The sequence below is a fragment of the Prionailurus bengalensis genome, chromosome C2 (genome assembly GCF_016509475.1).
Source record: "Prionailurus bengalensis isolate Pbe53 chromosome C2, Fcat_Pben_1.1_paternal_pri, whole genome shotgun sequence".
Classification (NCBI taxonomy): domain Eukaryota; kingdom Metazoa; phylum Chordata; class Mammalia; order Carnivora; family Felidae; genus Prionailurus; species Prionailurus bengalensis.
In genome coordinates this window covers 154,124,461-154,142,872 of record NC_057350.1, presented here as the reverse complement: position 1 = coordinate 154,142,872, position 18,412 = coordinate 154,124,461, and the positions used below count along the sequence as shown (strand labels likewise).

At 50.4% G+C, this 18,412-nt stretch overlaps 1 protein-coding gene across 4 annotated transcripts in view; it reads left to right on the top strand.

The window, feature by feature from the left end:
- The window catches only part of ITGA9 (integrin subunit alpha 9), a 361,953-nt gene that overhangs the window by 181,026 nt on the left and 162,515 nt on the right, over positions 1-18,412 (top strand). For all 4 annotated transcript variants that reach the window (XM_043595760.1, XM_043595758.1, XM_043595761.1 and 1 more), the window contains exon 17: positions 8,235-8,311. In XM_043595760.1, the coding sequence (XP_043451695.1) occupies positions 8,235-8,311 (77 nt within the window). The remainder of the gene's footprint in view (positions 1-8,234; positions 8,312-18,412) is intronic.

Genomic DNA, 18,412 nt, shown 5'->3' with positions numbered 1-18,412 from the left:
CCCCGGTTAGGGTCAGCAAGGAAAGCAGGACCTCAGTCTTACGGCCCCAGGGAACTGAATTCTGCCAACGACCCGAGGAAGCCCGGGAGCAGCTTGTCCCCCAGAACCTCCAGATAAGGGCCCAGCCAGGCGACACCTGGATTTTGGCCCCGTGAAACCCACAGCGGAGAAACCGGCCGAGCCCTACAGAGCTGTGAGATACGAAGTCTGTGTTGTGTTAAGTTGTGCTAATTCATATCTGCAGCGGTGGAGAATGAACGTGTCCTATACCCCAGAGAACCCCAGGCCTTCTTTCTTCCCCTGGCTTCCCTGGGGAAGGGGCGCAGTCTCTGGAGTGAGATCAGGGGCCCAGGCCCAAGCAGAGTATTCTCCCAGGGCAAGTCACTTACCTCCTGAGAGCCCTGTTTAGCACCTGTCACTTGGGGTGTCATCTGCTCTGCCTCCCTGTGGGGTTCTGTGTAATCACAGGCGAGAAGCATTGAAATGGTAAGGCATTATCAGACTCTGCTCCCTTCCCTCCCCTTCCTCTCTGCTTGGGCTGTGTCCAGTCGCAGCTAGTCTGTGAGTAGTTTCCCTGGGTGAGACGCAGTGGCACCGTCTAAGGGCTCTGGCTGGTTCTTCACGTGGACCTCTTGTGGTCTTCATGACTGGTCCTTGGCTGTCAGGCCCAGAGATGCCCTTGCCTTAGAGGGGATGGTATGGGGATGACCTATCCAGCCGGAACCTGAGAGCTGGCTCTCCCAGCACGAGCCTCTGTCCTCCAACTCTGCTGCCACTAATCTAGTCCAGGCCGCCACCATTTCTCACCTGGACCAGGTCATTCTCTGCATAAGGCCTACCGCTCCCTGCCCTCCAACTCTCCTCTGCCCTTAGAAGACTCAGGGGCACCTGGGTGGCTCGGTCAGTTAAGCATCCAACTTCAGCCCAGGTCACGATCTCACGGTCCGTGAGGTCGAGCCCCGCGTCGGGCTCTGTGTGGACAGCTCGGAGCCTAGAGCCCGCTTTGGATTCTGCGTCTCCTTGTCTCTCTGCCCCTCCCCCACTTACGCTTGTTCTCATTCTCTCTCTTTCTCAAGAATAAATGAACATTAAAAGGAAGAAGAAGAACATCATCCGGACCCATATTAAGGTCCACAGACCCTGCACAGTGGGGCCCTGGCCTCTCCAGTATCCTCCAATGCTAGCTCCACATCACACGCCAACCACCCCCAAACTCTCCAACCCCTTTGCTGCTTCAGGCCCTTTGCACATGCCGATACCAGCTTCTAGAAAGCTCTTACTATGTCTTTCTCACAGCCCGTTCTTCACACTTCAGGTCTCTGCTTACCTGTCACCTCCTCAGAGAACCGTTCTCCAACTACCTGTATGCCCTGACTTAACTATTTGATTCCTCTATGAAACCTGTCCCAACTTATTACTACTTTGTCTAATTGCTTTTCTGTCTCCCTCACTTGAGTGGAGGCTCAAGAGGGCAGGGGTCTATTTTACCTCATCGTCTGCTGATCCCTAGTACCTAGCACAGGGCCTGGATCAGTGGGCGCTCAGCAAACGTATCTCGGTGCACAGCCTCTGAAAGAACGCAAGGCTGGGTCATCCCGCGGAGGTTGGACATCCTATCAGAGTTTCTTCACTGACACGTGGAGCAAAGCTGTGTCACTTTGGAAAACGCGCTTTCTGACCTCTCTGGGGACTCCGGTCAGGCAGGAGAACATGGCGTGTGCTGTAGGGAGATTCACCTAACAACCATAGTACGTTCGTGCACGTGTGGATGTCCTTCCCAAGAAACAAGATGGAGGAAATACACCCAGTAAAAGAAGAGGCATCGCCTGTGTTGCGAATAACTCACTTTGTCACCTTTCAAGTGAAAAGTGAGCTGCTTTACTCCCACGTTAATTTTTAATTCTGCTGAAGCCGTAGACTTTGGGCCTCCATTGTACTGGAAATCGTCACCATCTGTCCCCCCACCCCTCACCCTAGACCCCTCAGCGCCTGTGTGTGTGGAAACAGAGCCCATGCCTGTGAGAACTCACTGTTTGTTCAGCCTGGACGTGAGGTAATACTTTCCCAGGTGAGGTGCCCAGCCGCGTCGAAATGCCAGCTCTGGGGTTTATTTTCGTTATCATGTATGAAGTCTCTGCAGAACGGTGGAAAGCTGGGTGGTTCGGAGGGTGGAAGAGAGAGGGCATGTCACCGCAGACATCGGAGCCAGACAGGTGTCAGGGACCATCCAATCTCGGGGGGCAGATTAGGCACCTGGATTCAGGGGAGCAGTTTGGCCCAGCGGAGGAGGAGAGGGGGGGGCGGTTAAAGGAAGAAGTTTCCACCCCATCCCTCTTCCAACCAGATCAGCCCCACTTTTGCAAGCATCAGCTGCTTGGCACAGCTTCTGGGCAATCTTTTCAGGAAGGGCACTGTAGTGAAACACGTGTGAAAGCCATCTACTTCAAGTGTGTGTGAGGCAGACAGGTAGTTCAGCCCCCACCGACCGCGGAAGCCTGGCTACCTCCCTGTGTCTCTGGCTTCTCCTCCAGGGTCAACCCCGAAAGCAGAGGAGAGGGGACTCCCGTCTCTCAAAGGCTGGGTTGTCCCCAGGAGTGACCTGTTCCATCTGCAAAATTTCTTCCTTGGCACTTCCTCTTTGCAACTCATGGAAGGAGCCTCTCCTGACCCTCCCAAACTCTTTGTAGGGGAAAACAGTGGGTTTTTTTTTCCCCAAATCTTCAGGCCTGTCGGGTTTTCTTTCTTCCATTCTGCCTAACGTAAAGCCTCGCCCGCAAGCCTGCGGAGTGTATATAAACGAACGAGGGCGCGTTCCAGTGGACGGTCTCTGGCCAAGGAGGAAACGTCCACCCCTCCCTTGTTCTCTCCTACGGTGTTTGAGGAAGTCAGAGGCCAGGCATTTGCTCAGAGCCCCACCTGGGGCCCCACCGAGGTGAGGCTCTCGTGAGCGCGTGGGGATCGGTCTTACTAGCAGCCTGTCTAGTTTGAGGGTATCTTTCGCACCCCCCGCTGCCTGCCTGCGTCTGGCTCCGCAGCTTTGAGAAATAACGGCTAGCATAGCCTTCCTTTGCTCTGACGGCACGAGCACCTTTATTGCCGGCTCTGTTTTCTGCCTCTGGTGACTGATTAGTAGGAACCGTTTTAAAAAATAATAAGTGAAGCCTAGAACACAAAAGATTCCTGGGTAAACATCAAGGGTGAGAGCATTTCTGGTCCTGGGAGGCAGAAGGTCCCTAGAAGCAAGTTTATGGCTGATACTAAAAGTCAGAGGTTGGGGCGCCTGGGTGGCTCAGTCGGTTGAGCGTCCAACTCTTGATTTCATCTTGAGTCGTACTCTCACGGTTCATGAGTTCGAGCCCCGAGTCGGGCTTGCTGCTGTCAACTCAGAGCCTGTTCGGATCCTCTGTCCCCTTGTTCTCCGTCCGCCCCCCCCCCCCCCCCAGGAAATAAATAAAAATTAAAAAAAAAAAACCCTGAATTTGGTCAAGGACAGCCTTTAGTGACTCATGTTAAAAAAAAAAAAAAAAAAAAAAGTCGGAGGTTGTAAGGGGATGTGAAATGTGGCCTGTAAAAGACCACCCAGCCCCAGGCAGTCCTGGAATCCAGGTGAGTCCAGATCCCATTTGCAGTCCCAGGTGGGCCAGCTCAGCTCTCCACTCCGTTGTTCACAGGGGTTGACCTGGATCGTGGAAAGGCTGTCTTGAGGCAGAGGGGACTGTTCTGCGAGGTGCGGGGCCATGGAGCAAACCAAAGGATGCCCTCAGACAGAACTCAGCCACCTCCAGGTTTTGCGTAAAGCAAAACTCGCTCTGTGTCTGTGTCTGCGTTTCGAGGAAAACCAATAGAGTATTTGTCGTCCCGCGATTTTAAAATCTAAAAGGACAGTCAGTACAGACCCTGAGCTAGAAGGAGTTCCTCCACTTTAATTTTATGACGTCTTTGTCGTTCACTTGGTCCTTTGGACGTGCTATCTTTTTAGAAAGCAACTCTGTCTGTGTGACCTGATTGTAAATACCAGGCAGTGAGACATCTCCCTTCTTCATCCGGGCACAGGGCTGAACGGAGAAATCTCTGGGACTACCCAGAGCCCTTACAGTGTGTCACATTAAAGACAGTGCTGGATTCTGGAAAAAGAGCCCGCTGAAACGGGATCGGGAAGAGAAACCTTTTGCACCCCCGGTTTTTTAACACGGTACCAGGTGCCGCGGGTTGCAGACATGATTTACATGTGACCAGGGCCTCCGGGAGCTTCTGTAAAACTGTGGGAGGAAGAGAAGTTCCGAAATGTTCCTCCTATCATCCAGGCAGAGACCCTTTGCAAAGCCACGTTGCCCATCAGGAAATGCCTCGCTCACATTAGCTTAAAAATGGTCTTCTTGTTTGGTCCCCTTGGGGTGGGATCTCACAAGCATGTATTCCCACCCAGTCCAGTTGTCCCAATTTTCTCAGGCCTCAGCATGGATGTGGTTGCCACAGCAACCCTGTAAACAGTATGTATCTGTGTCAATGATTATATTTATATATCTTAAAGCAAATATCACCCAAGTCCAAGAAATTGACTCTCCTGTGAACACGACAGCTGGAACAGGCGAAGAATCCTGCTTCCTAATACATCAGAAGGGAAGATTTTTTTCCAGTGCAGATTTGAGTAGGAGAAATGGGCACCCCAAGGCTGGAGCATCTAGACCAATGTCCTGTCTGAAGTCGGCCTTGGCCAGGACAGCCATTGAGCTGCCAGCCCCGAGTCACACATCCAGGGCTGCCTTGGCCTCGGTGGCCACGGCATTGGGAAGAAAGCACTACCAGCTCCAGCCTCTGTACTCTGGCTCAGAGAGAAATGTAACTTCAGCCGGGTTCATTGTATTTTTTTTTTTTTTTCTGGCCCGAAGGGAATGAGGAAACCAATAGCCAAATAAATATTCTAGAATAGGAGGCCACGAACTATAGCCTGCAGGCCAACTCTGGTCTGCTGCCTGCTTTTATAAATAAAGTTTTATTGAGACACGGCCACGCCTGTTTCTTTACATACTGCATATGGCTGCTTTCATGCCACTAGGTGCGACAGAGACCAGGTGGCTCACAAGGCCAAAAGTAGTTACTAGATGGCCTTTACAGAAAAAGTCTGCCAACCCTGTTCGAAACGAAGCAGAGTAAGGATTTGGGGAGAAGCTGGATAAAGGATTTGAAAAAGAAAACTGTTCTCCCGAGAGACCAGGGTGAGGAAGGAGCCAACAAGGAAATCTAGTCCTTGGGGCTGAAGAGGCCACTGGATGTCTAGTCTACAAGTCACCAGAGTCTGAGGCAGGAAACAGCTTTCTCCTGAGAGAAAGGATTTGCCTCCTTTAACCCGAGAGAAATGAGAGACGATGGCTCCTCAGATCTGATTGTATTTTCCAGAAAGGTTCTTCCAGGTAGAGACATTGGCCCAGCTTTGCCAACCAGTAGGTGGAGGCTGGAGGGAGGCGGGAGAGACTGCATCCAAGCCGGCGGGGGATTTGTCCGATTCGAACAGCAAGCTTGTGTTTGCCCGGAAGACTAGGGAGATGGGGGGGAAAGCGGGCAGAGGAATTTCTTCGGAGGCCCTGGTTGGCGCTGGGGTCGTTCCTGAGAGGGAAATTGGGAGTTTGGCCCATTGGCTTCACAGGGAACCTGTACGCTTTGTACTTAGTAAAGGAGAAGTAGTTTTTACTTGCTTCTGGAAACTCAGTGTTGCCAGTTGGCATTCTGAGGCTTCAGTCTGCCCCTGTTCTGTCCCGGGACATGCTTTTCAGTTCCTCAGGAAACAAAATGGTCGTTTGCCCAGAGAGACAAATCCAGGTCCAGAGTTGAATCTGAGATTCCACTTCAGCCTCCCTGCTGCGTGAGGCAGGTGTTTCCTCCCTCGGTCTTTACTGCTCTACCTCTAAGACAAGTGCATCCCCAGCTTGGGAGGGTCTTTGCCTAAAGCCTTGGCTTATTTTCCTTTTATGACTGTGGAAATTGAGTCCTGGCTAGTGTCTAAGCTGGTACTTTATCTTCTCAGTATAGGTTGTCCTTAATTTTAGCGGGTGAGTGTAAGCGATTGCATAACGTGTGTGTATACGTGTATGTGTGTATGTATGTATACATACCCCTGCGTGTGTATGCATATCTATCTATTTATGGAAGACTCAGTTCTTGTCTTTATTGGATGGAAATTTAGCAGCACTGGAAGACTCCAGCCAGTTTCAGTGACAGGAAATAGAGAGCAGAAGGTGTAATAGCATTGACCCAGATCGGGGCATCCACCTTTAGGCTCCCCATTTCAGGGGTCACCCCATCTCTCAGAGCACCATGTGGTCCTCCGTGTGGCACGAAGCAACTTCAATCTGCCAGGCTCTAGGGACTGGCACAGAGGTGAACAAGACCAATAGAGTCCCCGTCTTCATGGAGCATAATTTTAGCAGGGGAGATAAACAGGAAACATGTAGTGATCCAATCAACGAGTTATGACTGAGATGACCAGTAGCGGGAGAAAGTGCCCAGCATTGCCAGAGCTGGCGGCGGGAGCCTGAGCTCCTGGGGAAGGGGCTCAGAGACGTGGTATTGACTTGCTCCTGGCGGGATGGGAGGACACACGGCGGGTGAACCAGGTGGAGGAACTGGGGACCCCGTGACACTGGACGGACTCGTGCAGAGGAGGAGCCTGTCAGCAGGGGCAGAGCTGGCCTGAAGCTTATTCAATTGGGAGGCAAGTCCTCTTGAAGAAAAATGTGAAGTTATGAAAGAAAACGTTAGGTAAAAGGCCTCTGTCCGGGCTTGACAGCGAGAGACCCTGAGGCTTCGGTTTCGTTAGCTTGATGGTAAAGCCACGTTTGTTTGGTGCTTTTCCCTCATTCCTGCCCTTGGAGAGCCCGCTTCTCTCGCCTGAGACATCCACGTGGCCCACATCCTCTTCGTCCTGTTCTCTCCTTGCTTGAGATGGGAAACAAAGCGCTTCTGTTCAACAGTCTTCTATTGAAGTCTCCTGGAAGTCTGGCTCTCTCCCTGCCCCCAGTAGTGTCCAAAAGAACACGGGAATTTCCTTTTTTGCCCAAGCCTTCCGTGAGTTTCTCCCCCGCCACAATCAAGGCAGGGAATGTTGGCTGGGGCGCTTTATTCTTCTGGAAGTTTGACACAGGAGTATGAATTTCCATAGGGCAGAATTACTCTGTCTGGTAGGTCTAGACTTTCCGCTGGCCAGCAAGTTCACCGGAGTGCGCACTGGCGTTCCGAGAGCCGCCTGGACGTACCCTGTGGGAGGGGAGCAAATCACCGGGAACCGTTTTCTGTGGTGGGGAAAAACCCAGACACGAGCAGTGACAGAGGAGAGGTTTAACAGTGAACGATTTACAACTAAAAAATGACAACAGGCTCTTCTCTCCAAAATCCAACAGTGATCAAAGCCGCTTAACAATAGTGAGCAGCGTCTGTCAGTCCGGAACACAGGGAACCTGCTGTCCGTAGATGAGACACGTACCAGAGCTGGAGAGCAGTCTGAGGGAGACATCGGCAAGCCTGCTTGTGGGCCGTAGGGGAAAGCCGTAACTCCTCCTGAAGTGCCGCTCCCGATTCCCCTGCCAACCCCCACGGGTAGGCCCGGCCCCGAACACAGCGCAGGCCCTCTGGACACACCGAGCGTTAGGCCCCAGCACTGGGTGGGGCTTTGGCCGTGGAGGCCCACTGTGGGTTAGAGGCTGCCTCCCCACCCCCGAGACACGGGAAAGGGTCCCTTCCGCCCCGGTGTGCTGCCCTCAGCCTAATGGCATCATTGCCTTTGACTTTTCTCTTTGAAACTAAGATGATAAAAGCCCATCGCTCAGGCGGAAGCCACGTCAAGTAGAGATTTTCTGCCTCCCCACTCCCCAAGACAGCGGACAGAAGACAATGACCCCGCTGTCGTCGAAGAATTCTTTACACGACCGGACTCTTACAAACTCACATCTGAGAGCATTTAAAGATCTTCTCACAGGTGGAAAGGACACCTGCCATGTACCCGTGTTGAGGCAACCACCCGAAGAAGCATCTCAGCACACTGAGAAGTGAATCAGATAAGGAACGCGCTCCCCAGTCAAGGCCACCGCCGACTGGGCTTTCTCGGAGCCTGGCTTCGTGGGCAGGGAGGGCGTGGGTGCCGGTTCCCCGGGAAGAGTTCCCGCCCATCTAGCAGGACGTGGTTGGCTGGTGTGTACTCCTTTGCCGTTAAATCCTGTCCTTCCTGTTCTATCTCCCCCCAGACCGTCTTTGAAAGGAACTGCCGTTCAGAGGACTGTGCCACAGACCTGCAGCTTCGGGGTCAGCTGTTGCTCTCCAGGTAACTTGGGGCTCCTCCCACGACCTCGCTCTGAGAGCTTCCAGAGCGTCTTGCCTCCAGGCCCAAAGCCGGAATGTGCCCATTTCCCCACCAAAGAGGGTCACTAGAGTTGGTGGGTGACAAGGGCGTCTTACAGCTTAAAAGAGTGTATGTTCTGCGAGCATTTTCACAATAGCTGTCATACGGATGGGATGATTCGCTTTTTGTTTTCTTTACAATTCCACATACCTCCCAATGTAGCCCATGTTTCTCATTCCTGGATCTGTGTGACGTGGGGGGAAGGGAGGAGCTATTTTTTTATTTTTTTATTTTTATTAAAAAAAAATTTTTTTTAACGTTGATTTATTTTTGAGACAGAGAGAGACAGAGCATGAACGGGGGAGGGGCAGAGAGAGACAGAGGGAGACACAGAATCGGAAACAGGCTCCAGGCTCTGAGCGGTCAGCACAAAGCCCGAAGCGGGGCTTGAACTCATGAACCGCGAGATCACGACCTGAGCCGAAGTCGGACGCTTAACCGACTGAGCCACCCAGGCGCCCCAAGGAGGAGCTATTTTTTGTTGACTCGTTGTGTTAGGTTGAACCAGAAGAAACTGCCAGTATTTAATTGGGACAGTTCCTGTAATTCAACTTACTGTTACATAAAGATTCTTTAAAAAAAAATAAACCCCCCCTGCCCCCCACTCCCGCCACCCGGCACTTAACAGTGGCATTTGCTTTAACAACAGGTAAAGGTTCTATGGAGGAAGGGGGTGAAGGAGAGGGGCAGGCTTTCCTGACTCAAGTAAACAGTCCGTATTGTTTCAGGCTTTCTTCCCACCATATGTGGGTCCCCAGGCAAGGGTAGACCACACAGAGGCCTTCTGTTTCCTCTTTGCCAACCTTTTATTTTAGATTTCTTGTACAACAAAGGTGCTGGTCCTGAGTCATCTGGCCACATTTCAGAGAATGGTGTCTTTTTGGGACAGTTTCTTCTGAAAGATTGTTTTAGCCTGGGGGCCAGAAAGTCTCTCCAGGTGTCTGTTACCATTTCTCACAAAGAGTCATCACTTGTGATAGTTATTCTCTAAAATGTCATACTATATCCCTTGTTTTTTTGTTTTTTGGGTTTGGTTTTGTTTTAATTTTCTTTAATGTTTATTCAGTTTTGAGAGAGAAAGAGCGAGAGAGAAAGAGAGAGAGACAGCACAAGCAGGAGAGGGGCAGAGAGAGGAGACAGAGAATCTGAAGCAGGCTCCAGGCTCTGAGCTGTCAGCACAGAGCCCAAGGTGGGGCCCAAATCCACGAACCATGAGATCATGACCTGAGCCAATGTCAGATGCTCAACCGACCAAGCCACCCAGGCGTCCCTGGGTTTTGTTTTTGTTTTTGACAGAGAAAGAAAGAGTGAGGGAGGGACAGAGAGAGAAAGGGAGAGAGAGAATCCCAAGCAGATTCCATACCCAGTGTGCAGCCCAACGTGGGGCTTGATCTCACCAGGCTGAGATCATGACCTGAGCCAAAATCAGAAGTCGCTTAACTAACTGAGCCACCCAGGTGCCTCTGTCCCGTATTTGTAACCATGAAAGTTACGTTTGGGTGAAATGTAAGAAACATCCCCTCTTGAACCTCAGTCCAACAGTGCCTCGTCTATCAGTGACGGCAATGGAATGCTTACTTATGTTGATAAATAATCTATTAGTCATCAAAGGAAAGTAACAGTAAGATTCTTTTGTTTGCATTTATTGGGCAGAAGATGATGTAACACCCTCCCCTCCCCCAACAATACTCCCCTAAACCACTTAAATGTTAATTCACATTACTTTTACTTAGGATAAGAATAGTGCATTAAAATGGCATGTGTTTTGCCAAGCTTAGAAGATTACTTCAAATGAATGAAATGGATATTGGAATTTTTTAACATTAAGAAGAATTTTCTGGAAAGAGGAACCAGTTCTACAGCAAGTTCATAAATTATCAGGCCATTACTCTTAGTTTTAAATAGGTCTTCCAAAAAGTGTTTTAGGGAAAAAGTATCATGAAACAAAAATCTATGAATTTGTTTTGTCTTGAGGCAGACTGTAAATGTTGGAAATTTGTTTTGGATCAGAAAACCCTGAGCGGTGGGAAAATGTCACTTGCTCCAAGGTTAAATATTAGGTTACAGAAGTCCTGATGTTCTCGCTGCCCATTAATGGATATGGGCAAGTCTATCTCTGTTCAATTATACTTTTCATGTATTAAGATAAAAACCCAAAGCTCAGGGTCAATAAGACACCTTGTGCTTAAAACTGCCTCCACTGCCCCTCCCTGGCCCCTCAGGGGTGTTGATCAGAATGAGTTCTGCTCTGTGAGCCCATTAATTGATCATTTGAGAATGACGGGTATGATGGCCAGGACCCAGCCCCCCTGTGTATCAGCTAGCTACAGCCACAGAAGAATGCTGCGTAACCAAGTGTCTCCAAACTCAAGGGCTTAAAACAGCAATCATTTATTCTCATGGATCTTCAGGTCGGTGGAGGGTCAGATTCAGCTGGATCTTGACTGACTCGCCCGTGCATGTGGGGGTGAACAGAGGGCAGGTTGATCTCTGCTAGGCTCGGGTGATCCACTTTAGATCCACTCCGTGTGTCTTTCATTGTCCTGCTGGAGCCAGTCGGCCACCCTGGGCATATTCTTCTCGTGGCAAGGTGACACTTCAGAGGGCAAGCAGAAACATGCAGTAACCCTAAGGCCTAGGCTCAGACCTGGTGTACTCTCACTTTAGCCTTATTCTGTTGGTCACAACAAGTCATGTGGTCAACCCCAAAGTCAGGGGAAAGGAACATATTCTGTGCCCCTTTAGTGAGAGGAACTGCAAAGTCACACGGCAAAGGGCATAAGTATAGGGAGGGGTAAATTGGGACCCATGAGACAATCTGCTGTACCACCACATAAAGAAGAAGGCAGCTCTCCTGGGTGGCTCGGTCGGTTAAGCGTCCGACTTCAGCTTGAGTCGTGATCTTGCGGCTTGTGGCTTTGAGCCCCGCATCAGGGTCTGTGCTGACAGCTCAGGGCCTGGAGCCTGCTTCAGATTCTGAGTCTCTTTCTTATAATTCTGTCATCCTCAACTCAGACGTGTGACCTAGACTGGGTGGGGAGATTTTCTGAATCTCAGAAGCAGTGTCCTTGGATGAAAGGTCTAAGCCTCTCCTTAGGATGAGTTATTTCCCGGGAGGCCCCCTGGTCTCTCAAAATAGCCTTTTGTCTGGATCCCCCATTAAACCTTCATTGTATCTTGGGCCCATAGCTGTCCCCAAAAGAGTCATCAGAGAAACATTAATTGGTAATTGGATAGGGAAAGATACAAAACCAAATGGTAGTTCCAATTACATTGCATTTCCCTGGACCTCCATGTAGAGCCAGGCACAAAGTGAGAGAAGGCACAGTCCATAAACTGCTGGTGGAAGCCAAGGTCTGAATTGGGTTGACAAAGGCTTAGTTGCCAGAATCAGAAACCAGCTGCTCTGGTTATCATTTCTGCCCCAGGTGGGTTGCACACCCCTTCATTGTTCAATTCAAGAACTGGGCTCCAAGCTGCAGAAATGAACAGTGTGTGTGCCCTGCTCTCCTGACTTGCACAGTGTGGGTTGGAGAGGACAGCTGGGTGATGGTGGCACCACCTGGTCAGTGCTCGAAGAGAGGCAGATGGGTCATTGTAGGACCAGAGAACAGCTTCCAAGGGGAGGAACGAAGGGAGTGAGGAGGAAGATGTGGGCATCCTGGGCAGAGGGAAAATGTGAGCAGAGGCATGGCAGTGTGGAAGGCTGATTCCCATGAGATCTGCAGGTGTCTGGAGTGAAGGAGGGGGTCGGGAGAACACAGTGAGAGATGAGGCAAGACTGAGAGAGACTGACATGGGATGGGTCATTTTGTCCTCTCTTGACTCAGCAAAAGCTTGGGTTTTGAGTCAGCCATCCATCTCAGTTCTTAGTCCCTGGCACAGACCATGGTGTCTCCCCAACTATTTCAAAAGGGCAACTTGGACATGATTTTTGCATTTCATAGCGTCTCTAGAGCCTGGCTCTCGTGTTCGCTGTGACCCACTGTACTGAGAAGTTGAAGCCAAGTGGTAACCGAGAAAGATCCTTCCAATGACTGGGCGGAGGGTGCAGACAAGGTGTTGTGGCTGGAAGCAGCCAAGTACCCACCAGACTGAGGAGGCTTTGTCTGGAGAGGATGGAGGGAAAGACATCTGGGAATGATTGGGTCCCCCAGAGTGGCCGGGGATCAAGCCAGGAAATGCTATCTGTGACGGGGACTCATGATGTTTTTATTTTTCTCTCCGGAGAGCATGAATCCTGGCAGGCCTGTTGTCTCTTAAAGCAGTCAAACTCTTTAATTAGAGTTCACAGTCTTTAATGGTCTTGAGCCCATTTCCAAAACATGCCGTTTCCAAAATGTCCTGGAATAGGGATGAAGCTGTTTAGATTGTTTCTATTAAACAGAACTGAAAACTCCGTTTGTAAAATGATGCAACTGTTTTGTTTTGTCTGTCTGAATACTTACAGTACCTAAGACTATATCACGTGTGATTAAGATAAAGAAAAAGAAATATAGACTATGGCAGTTGATCTATCTGTCTATCTAGATGCATCCCATAGGAGACCAGTGGAACATTTCAGTGCCTTCTGGCTCGCCAACTGGAATAGTGAAAGAACTCTTAAGGGAACTGAAGAGACACAGTAAAATATTTACGAAGTTAGAAGAACCATCTAGTGGCCACATTTAATGGTCCAATGTTTGTAGCCTTAGCAATGCTATTACCACAGTGGGGGTGGGGGGGGGGGGTCAGGAGCATTTCCCAGAATCCTTGGCGGGGAGACCACTGCATCCATGAAAAATCAGGCTTCAAGAGGAGGATCGCTGCAGGCTGCCTGCAGAGAGCTGTTTAGAACTTGAAAAAAATTATTCTTCTCAAAAGTAGCAAAGTGGCCAGAATCATCCATGGCAGGGCAGGTAGTAGAAGTAAAGTCTTGTTTGATAAAGGGGAAGAGACCCCTGTTTCTGGAACACCTGCCGTGCACCAGATCCTCTAGAGAGTATTTGGTATACATTAAGCACACCGTAGTGTCTTACCAGCTGTGCAGCCTTGAGCAAGTTGCTTAACGTCTCTGCACCTGTGCCCTCATCTATGAAATGGGAGAAATAATAGCAATGCCTTAGCAAGTGATTTTAAGTGTTTAATGACTTAAAACATATTTAAGTACTTCCAGAAGTGCGTGGCATATAATAAGCACTGAGTAAATGAGAGTTAGAATTATTGTTTCATTTAGTCTTCTCCATGACACTGAGAAGCAAATAAATACTATTACACTCTTTTTTAGTGGGGAGGATACAGATGCTCAGGAGAGCTAGGTTACTGGCTCAAGTCATTGAGGCTGGGAATGTCTACTGTTTGCTGTTGGGGTCTGATACCACTGGCTCTGGACCAGAAGTACCATGGCTGGGGACCTTGGGGAGAGAGTCATCCTCTGTGGGAGAAGTTCCATTCAGAAAGGAGGTGGAGGGGTTAAAGAAGCCATTTTCAAGATGGCTTCCATCTGTTCCCCGCTCATGCTTCCTCATGTGCTGTTGGACATGTGGAGCTCCGTTCAACAGCTCTTCTCCCTGGAGAGGTCCACTGCCTGTCCTGCTGGGTCAGTGGTGGTCTCTGCATTGAGTCACCCATCCTTAATCCACATAGGTTGGATTTTCCTCTCCTTGGCAGGCCTCGGATTTGACCATGAGCTCGTGGCTGTCACGTGAGCGGTTTCCTCAGTCATTATCATCATAACATCATCATCGTTGTTGTTGTTGTTGTTATTTTATGAAAGAAGATGCTTGGAGGCCGGTCAGAAACACGGAAAACGTGTGCCCTTTGCCAGAATGTCAACCATGTGATTTACTGTTTCTTTTCTCTTTGCCGTCTGTCCCAGATCTGGGGGAGGTGGGGGGATGCAAAAGAAGTTTGTTAATTGGGAGCAGCTGGCTTTTGCAATGGCTGTTTCTGGAGTCTCTGGGAACAGGGATGGTTTTTTTTTTTCAAGGGTGTATTCTTGAAAGAAAAATGAAATGCTCCAATGAAGAGGAGTTTCTGAATGAGTCAAAGGACTGCTCATCTTTACTGCCCTCTCTCAGAATGAGTTTGCTTTTGCTCTGATGCGGGTTCCCTAATGGAGGGCAGCAGGCGTGTCTCCCACATTTCAGGAACACAGCAAGGCTGAATGGACATGTGGGTGGTCCTTCGGTGGGAGTTACCTAAGCAGAGGGTAGGATTTAGGCCCCTGGGAAGGTAATCAGCAGAGTCAGGCAAGCAAAGAGACATTCGCACACTGGAAGGGAGACTGAAAGGTGCAGTATCGATCCAGGGTAGATAGCTTCTACTCACCTGACAGGAGGTGACACAGTGCTAGTATATTCATTCATGTGACAAATAATAATAGAGCACTCGCTGTGGATATGCCGGGCTTGGTGGAAACAAATAGGGAAGATTCACCGTATCACAGTGCAACACCAATGTACCAGTTACTTACTGCTGTGTAACAAACAGTGCCAAAACTTCATGCCTTGGAACAACTGCCATTTATTTATCTCCTGATTCTGTGGGTCGGCTCTTTAGGCTGGGCTCAGCCGTTTGGGCCTGGGGGTCTCCTGGGCTCCCTCATGGATCTGCAGCCAAGGTTAGATTGGCTAGTTGCCTCTGCTTGCAGTTGGCTTATTGTTGACTGGGGTTCCGCCATTGGCCTCCACAAGGTTTCTCATCCTCTAGCAGGCTAGCCCAGGCTTATTCTTACTGCGTGGCGGGGTCTGAAATCTAGAACAGCGACGCACAAAGACTCGTGAGGTCTAGTTTTGTGGCCACGTTCTGTAGGCCAAAGCGAAGCCAAAGGGCCAACGGGATTTGAGGGATGGGGACATAAACTTGACTTCCTGATGGGAGGGGCTGCAATGTCACATGACAAAGGATATGAATAGAGGCCATCAGTCAGTTCGTCATACCCGGCTACCACTGTGGATAGTAGCTTCATCCTGCAAGGACATGCGGAGGAAAGGTGGAGAACGCTCACCCCACAGTCATTGCAGCAGAGGAGTGAAGGGACTGGGGTGTTTGACTCACAGTCATTGGTTGAGGGCTGCTCTCGGGTTGGGAGGGTAGGGACAGTTAATTCCCCGGCACTCCCAACCTGTGGCAGGCAGCAGCCTTGTCCGGCTCTAGAAAAAGACCCTTGGATACAAAGATGCAAACACTGGCAGCTGGAAGGCAGCAAGGGCATTTGGAACAGTCTGAGGGGGGCGGTAGGTGCGTGGCTTATGTCTGCTACACCCACTTTCTCAAAGAATCTCAGTTAATGAGTTTATTCTGGAATTTCTAGCAGGATGTGTTATACCACCTTTGACCCCCCAGGCTCCTTCCCTTCAACTTCCCGAGAATGCTTTCTTTCCATGTTTTGCCAAATGCCCAACATTTCTCCATTACTATGGTAACTTTCTTTCCTATTGCGTTTGTCTGTATTCTATTCCTTTGTCTCTTCTCTTGCAAACAGAAGCAAGTATTGCCCATATGTTGAAGAGCATTTGGTTTTAGAGCAAACCCAAGAGCCAGGCACAAGGATAGGAGCTTTGTTCCCATTTTCCTGAGGACAACAGGAAAGACAGGTAAGGGTGTGTCCATGGCACATCCGAGTGGCAGAGGATAAGACCTCTGGCCCCTCCATCATCCTGGGAGGGACCTGAGTGGAACTGGACTAAGTGTTTCTTTGGAGCCCTGACTCCAGCCCAGTCTGGGGATGAGCACAGAGGATCACCCTGTGGCTCTGAGATGCCCTCCCCATTAAAGTGACTCAGGCAGGGCAGAAACAAGCCCAGCTCACAGGTCCTTCGTGGTTGGTGGCTTTCATGGACGTACTTGGAACCATAGGGTTTCGGGTGTAGAACAGGAAGCCGGTAGGAATTTGAGTCACTTACCTGACTCAAAAAAGAAAGTTAAATGGCAGTGGCAGCCTCGCTTTCACGCCCACTGTGTTGCAAACGCTAACCAAATGGAAATGACTTGAGGAACTTCCTTCCTATCTCAGGGAGGACCTGATTTGTAGTTTCCTAAACGGCCTGCCGGCCTCAGCGTGAGGTTGCGGACAGTGGGTCACTGATTCTTTGAGAAGGTGAACTCAGGGTCACCGCCTGAGGAACTGACCGTGTTCCCTTGTTAGGCAGATTGAAAACATGGAGGGGAGGTCACTTCGTGTTCAGCACCACCTACCCCCCTCCCCCCCCCCCCCCCCCCCCCCGCCCAAGAGCAGCAGAAATCTATCCCAACAAACACTAGATTTCAGGGACAGCCCTCCCCCAGCTGAGCACACATGGGGATTTTCCATCTGGATGCTGAGAGGTTGGGGAATCCAGAAAGGAGCTTACGGATCCTGCTGAAGGCAGGCTTGTGGGTGACCATGGCAACCACAGACGCTGCTGGGAAAGGGCTTGCACATAGCCCACCTCCCTCCTGAGCGACCTGGGGAGGCTGGGTCTACGTCACAGGTGTACCTAATAAAATTTTATTTGGTAGCATTTTCCTTGGCTTTCAAATACAGCCAGCCGTCGGAGGTTTTATGTGGAAGCATCTTTCCCACAGGGTCCAAGTGATATGGCTGTTACTTTCCTTCTCCGTGGACATTTAAGCCACGAAAAGGAGCAGCGAAGAGAAGGTGGCAGCTAGATCCTTTGCTTCTCAAGCCGAGAGCAGACAGGGAGCCACCTGCTATTTCTGTGCTAGGACTTTTGCAGTGTGTCCTGCGACTGGGTCTGTGGTCTCTTGCCACAGGTAAATGTCCCCCCCCCGCCCCCCGCACATACTTTTCTTGTTGCCTTGGTACACACACCCTTGGTAGCATCTTTCCCCAGTTTGTTCTGAGCCATCTGATGTGGCCCCTGGCAAATCAGAAATTGGCCTTGCTGCTCTCCACAGAGGAAGAACCACAGACAACTGCAGCTGAGGAGGGACCATCCTTTTGCTTTGTCCCCTGCGGCTACTGGCTCCTCCCCCAGAGCCAAAGGTGACAAGCTTGGGCGTCGCATGTCCTGCCCGGAAGTCGTGGATCCTTGCGATTGCCCTGCGAAGGGAGATGCTGTGTCAAGGACTTCTGGACTCCGTGATCCTGCTCCTCTGACTCCATGCTGGGTGATCTTGACCCAAACGTGATGAGGCTGGCTGGCTGCTGTTGGGGCCACCCCCGGGTCCCTTTTACTGTGCAGCTGCCATAAGTGCTGGCTGCTAAGAGCTCCCAGCTGCCCCGCCTCTGGTCTGGAGAATGGCCCTTTCTCACAGCAGTCGCCCTGCCTGGGAGGTTATACCCACCCCGGGGCAGCTCTCAGCCAGTGATGGGCTCATTTGGGGTAAAAACAGCCAGCCTCCCCATCGCAAGTGCAGCTAATTCCCTGCTGTACCTTGTGCCCCATGTGAACCAGGCCAAGGCTAGTAGACCCTGCCCAAGACCATAGTCCTGCTCAGCTCCTTCCCCGTCTGCCCTCCTTCCATGGCCCCTTGGCCCTCAGGGCATCCCTTGATAGAACCGCCTGAATCCCCGGGAGAGACTGCTTCCAGAGAAACCCACCTGACAGGCTGTAGCACTCAGACCTCAGGTTTTATTTGTCCATTCTTAGATCTCTTTCTTTAAGACTGTGAGTTTCAGGAGGAAACTAACTCTAATGTATTTGTCAGGTATCAGTGGGGGGAAATAGTTGCCAATGGACTTTTCACCTGCCCTCTCAGAATTGGAGAGGCTTTAGGGATTTTTAAAAACCAGGCCTGTGGAGTGACGTGTAGGAGGTCACTTCAGGGGGTGAGTGGGATTCTGTGTCTTTAGGATTACTTCTGGTTGCTTTGTCCCTGGGACTTGTTTATTTTTTTTATTTTTATTTTTATTTATTTTTATTTATTTATTTTTCAACGTTTATTTATTTTTTGGGACAGAGAGAGACAGAGCATGAATGGGGGAGGGGCAGAGAGAGAGGGAGACACAGAATCAGAAACAGGCTCCAGGCTCTGAGCCATCAGCCCAGAGCCCGACGCGGGGCTCGAACTCACGGACCGCGAGATCGTGACCTGGCT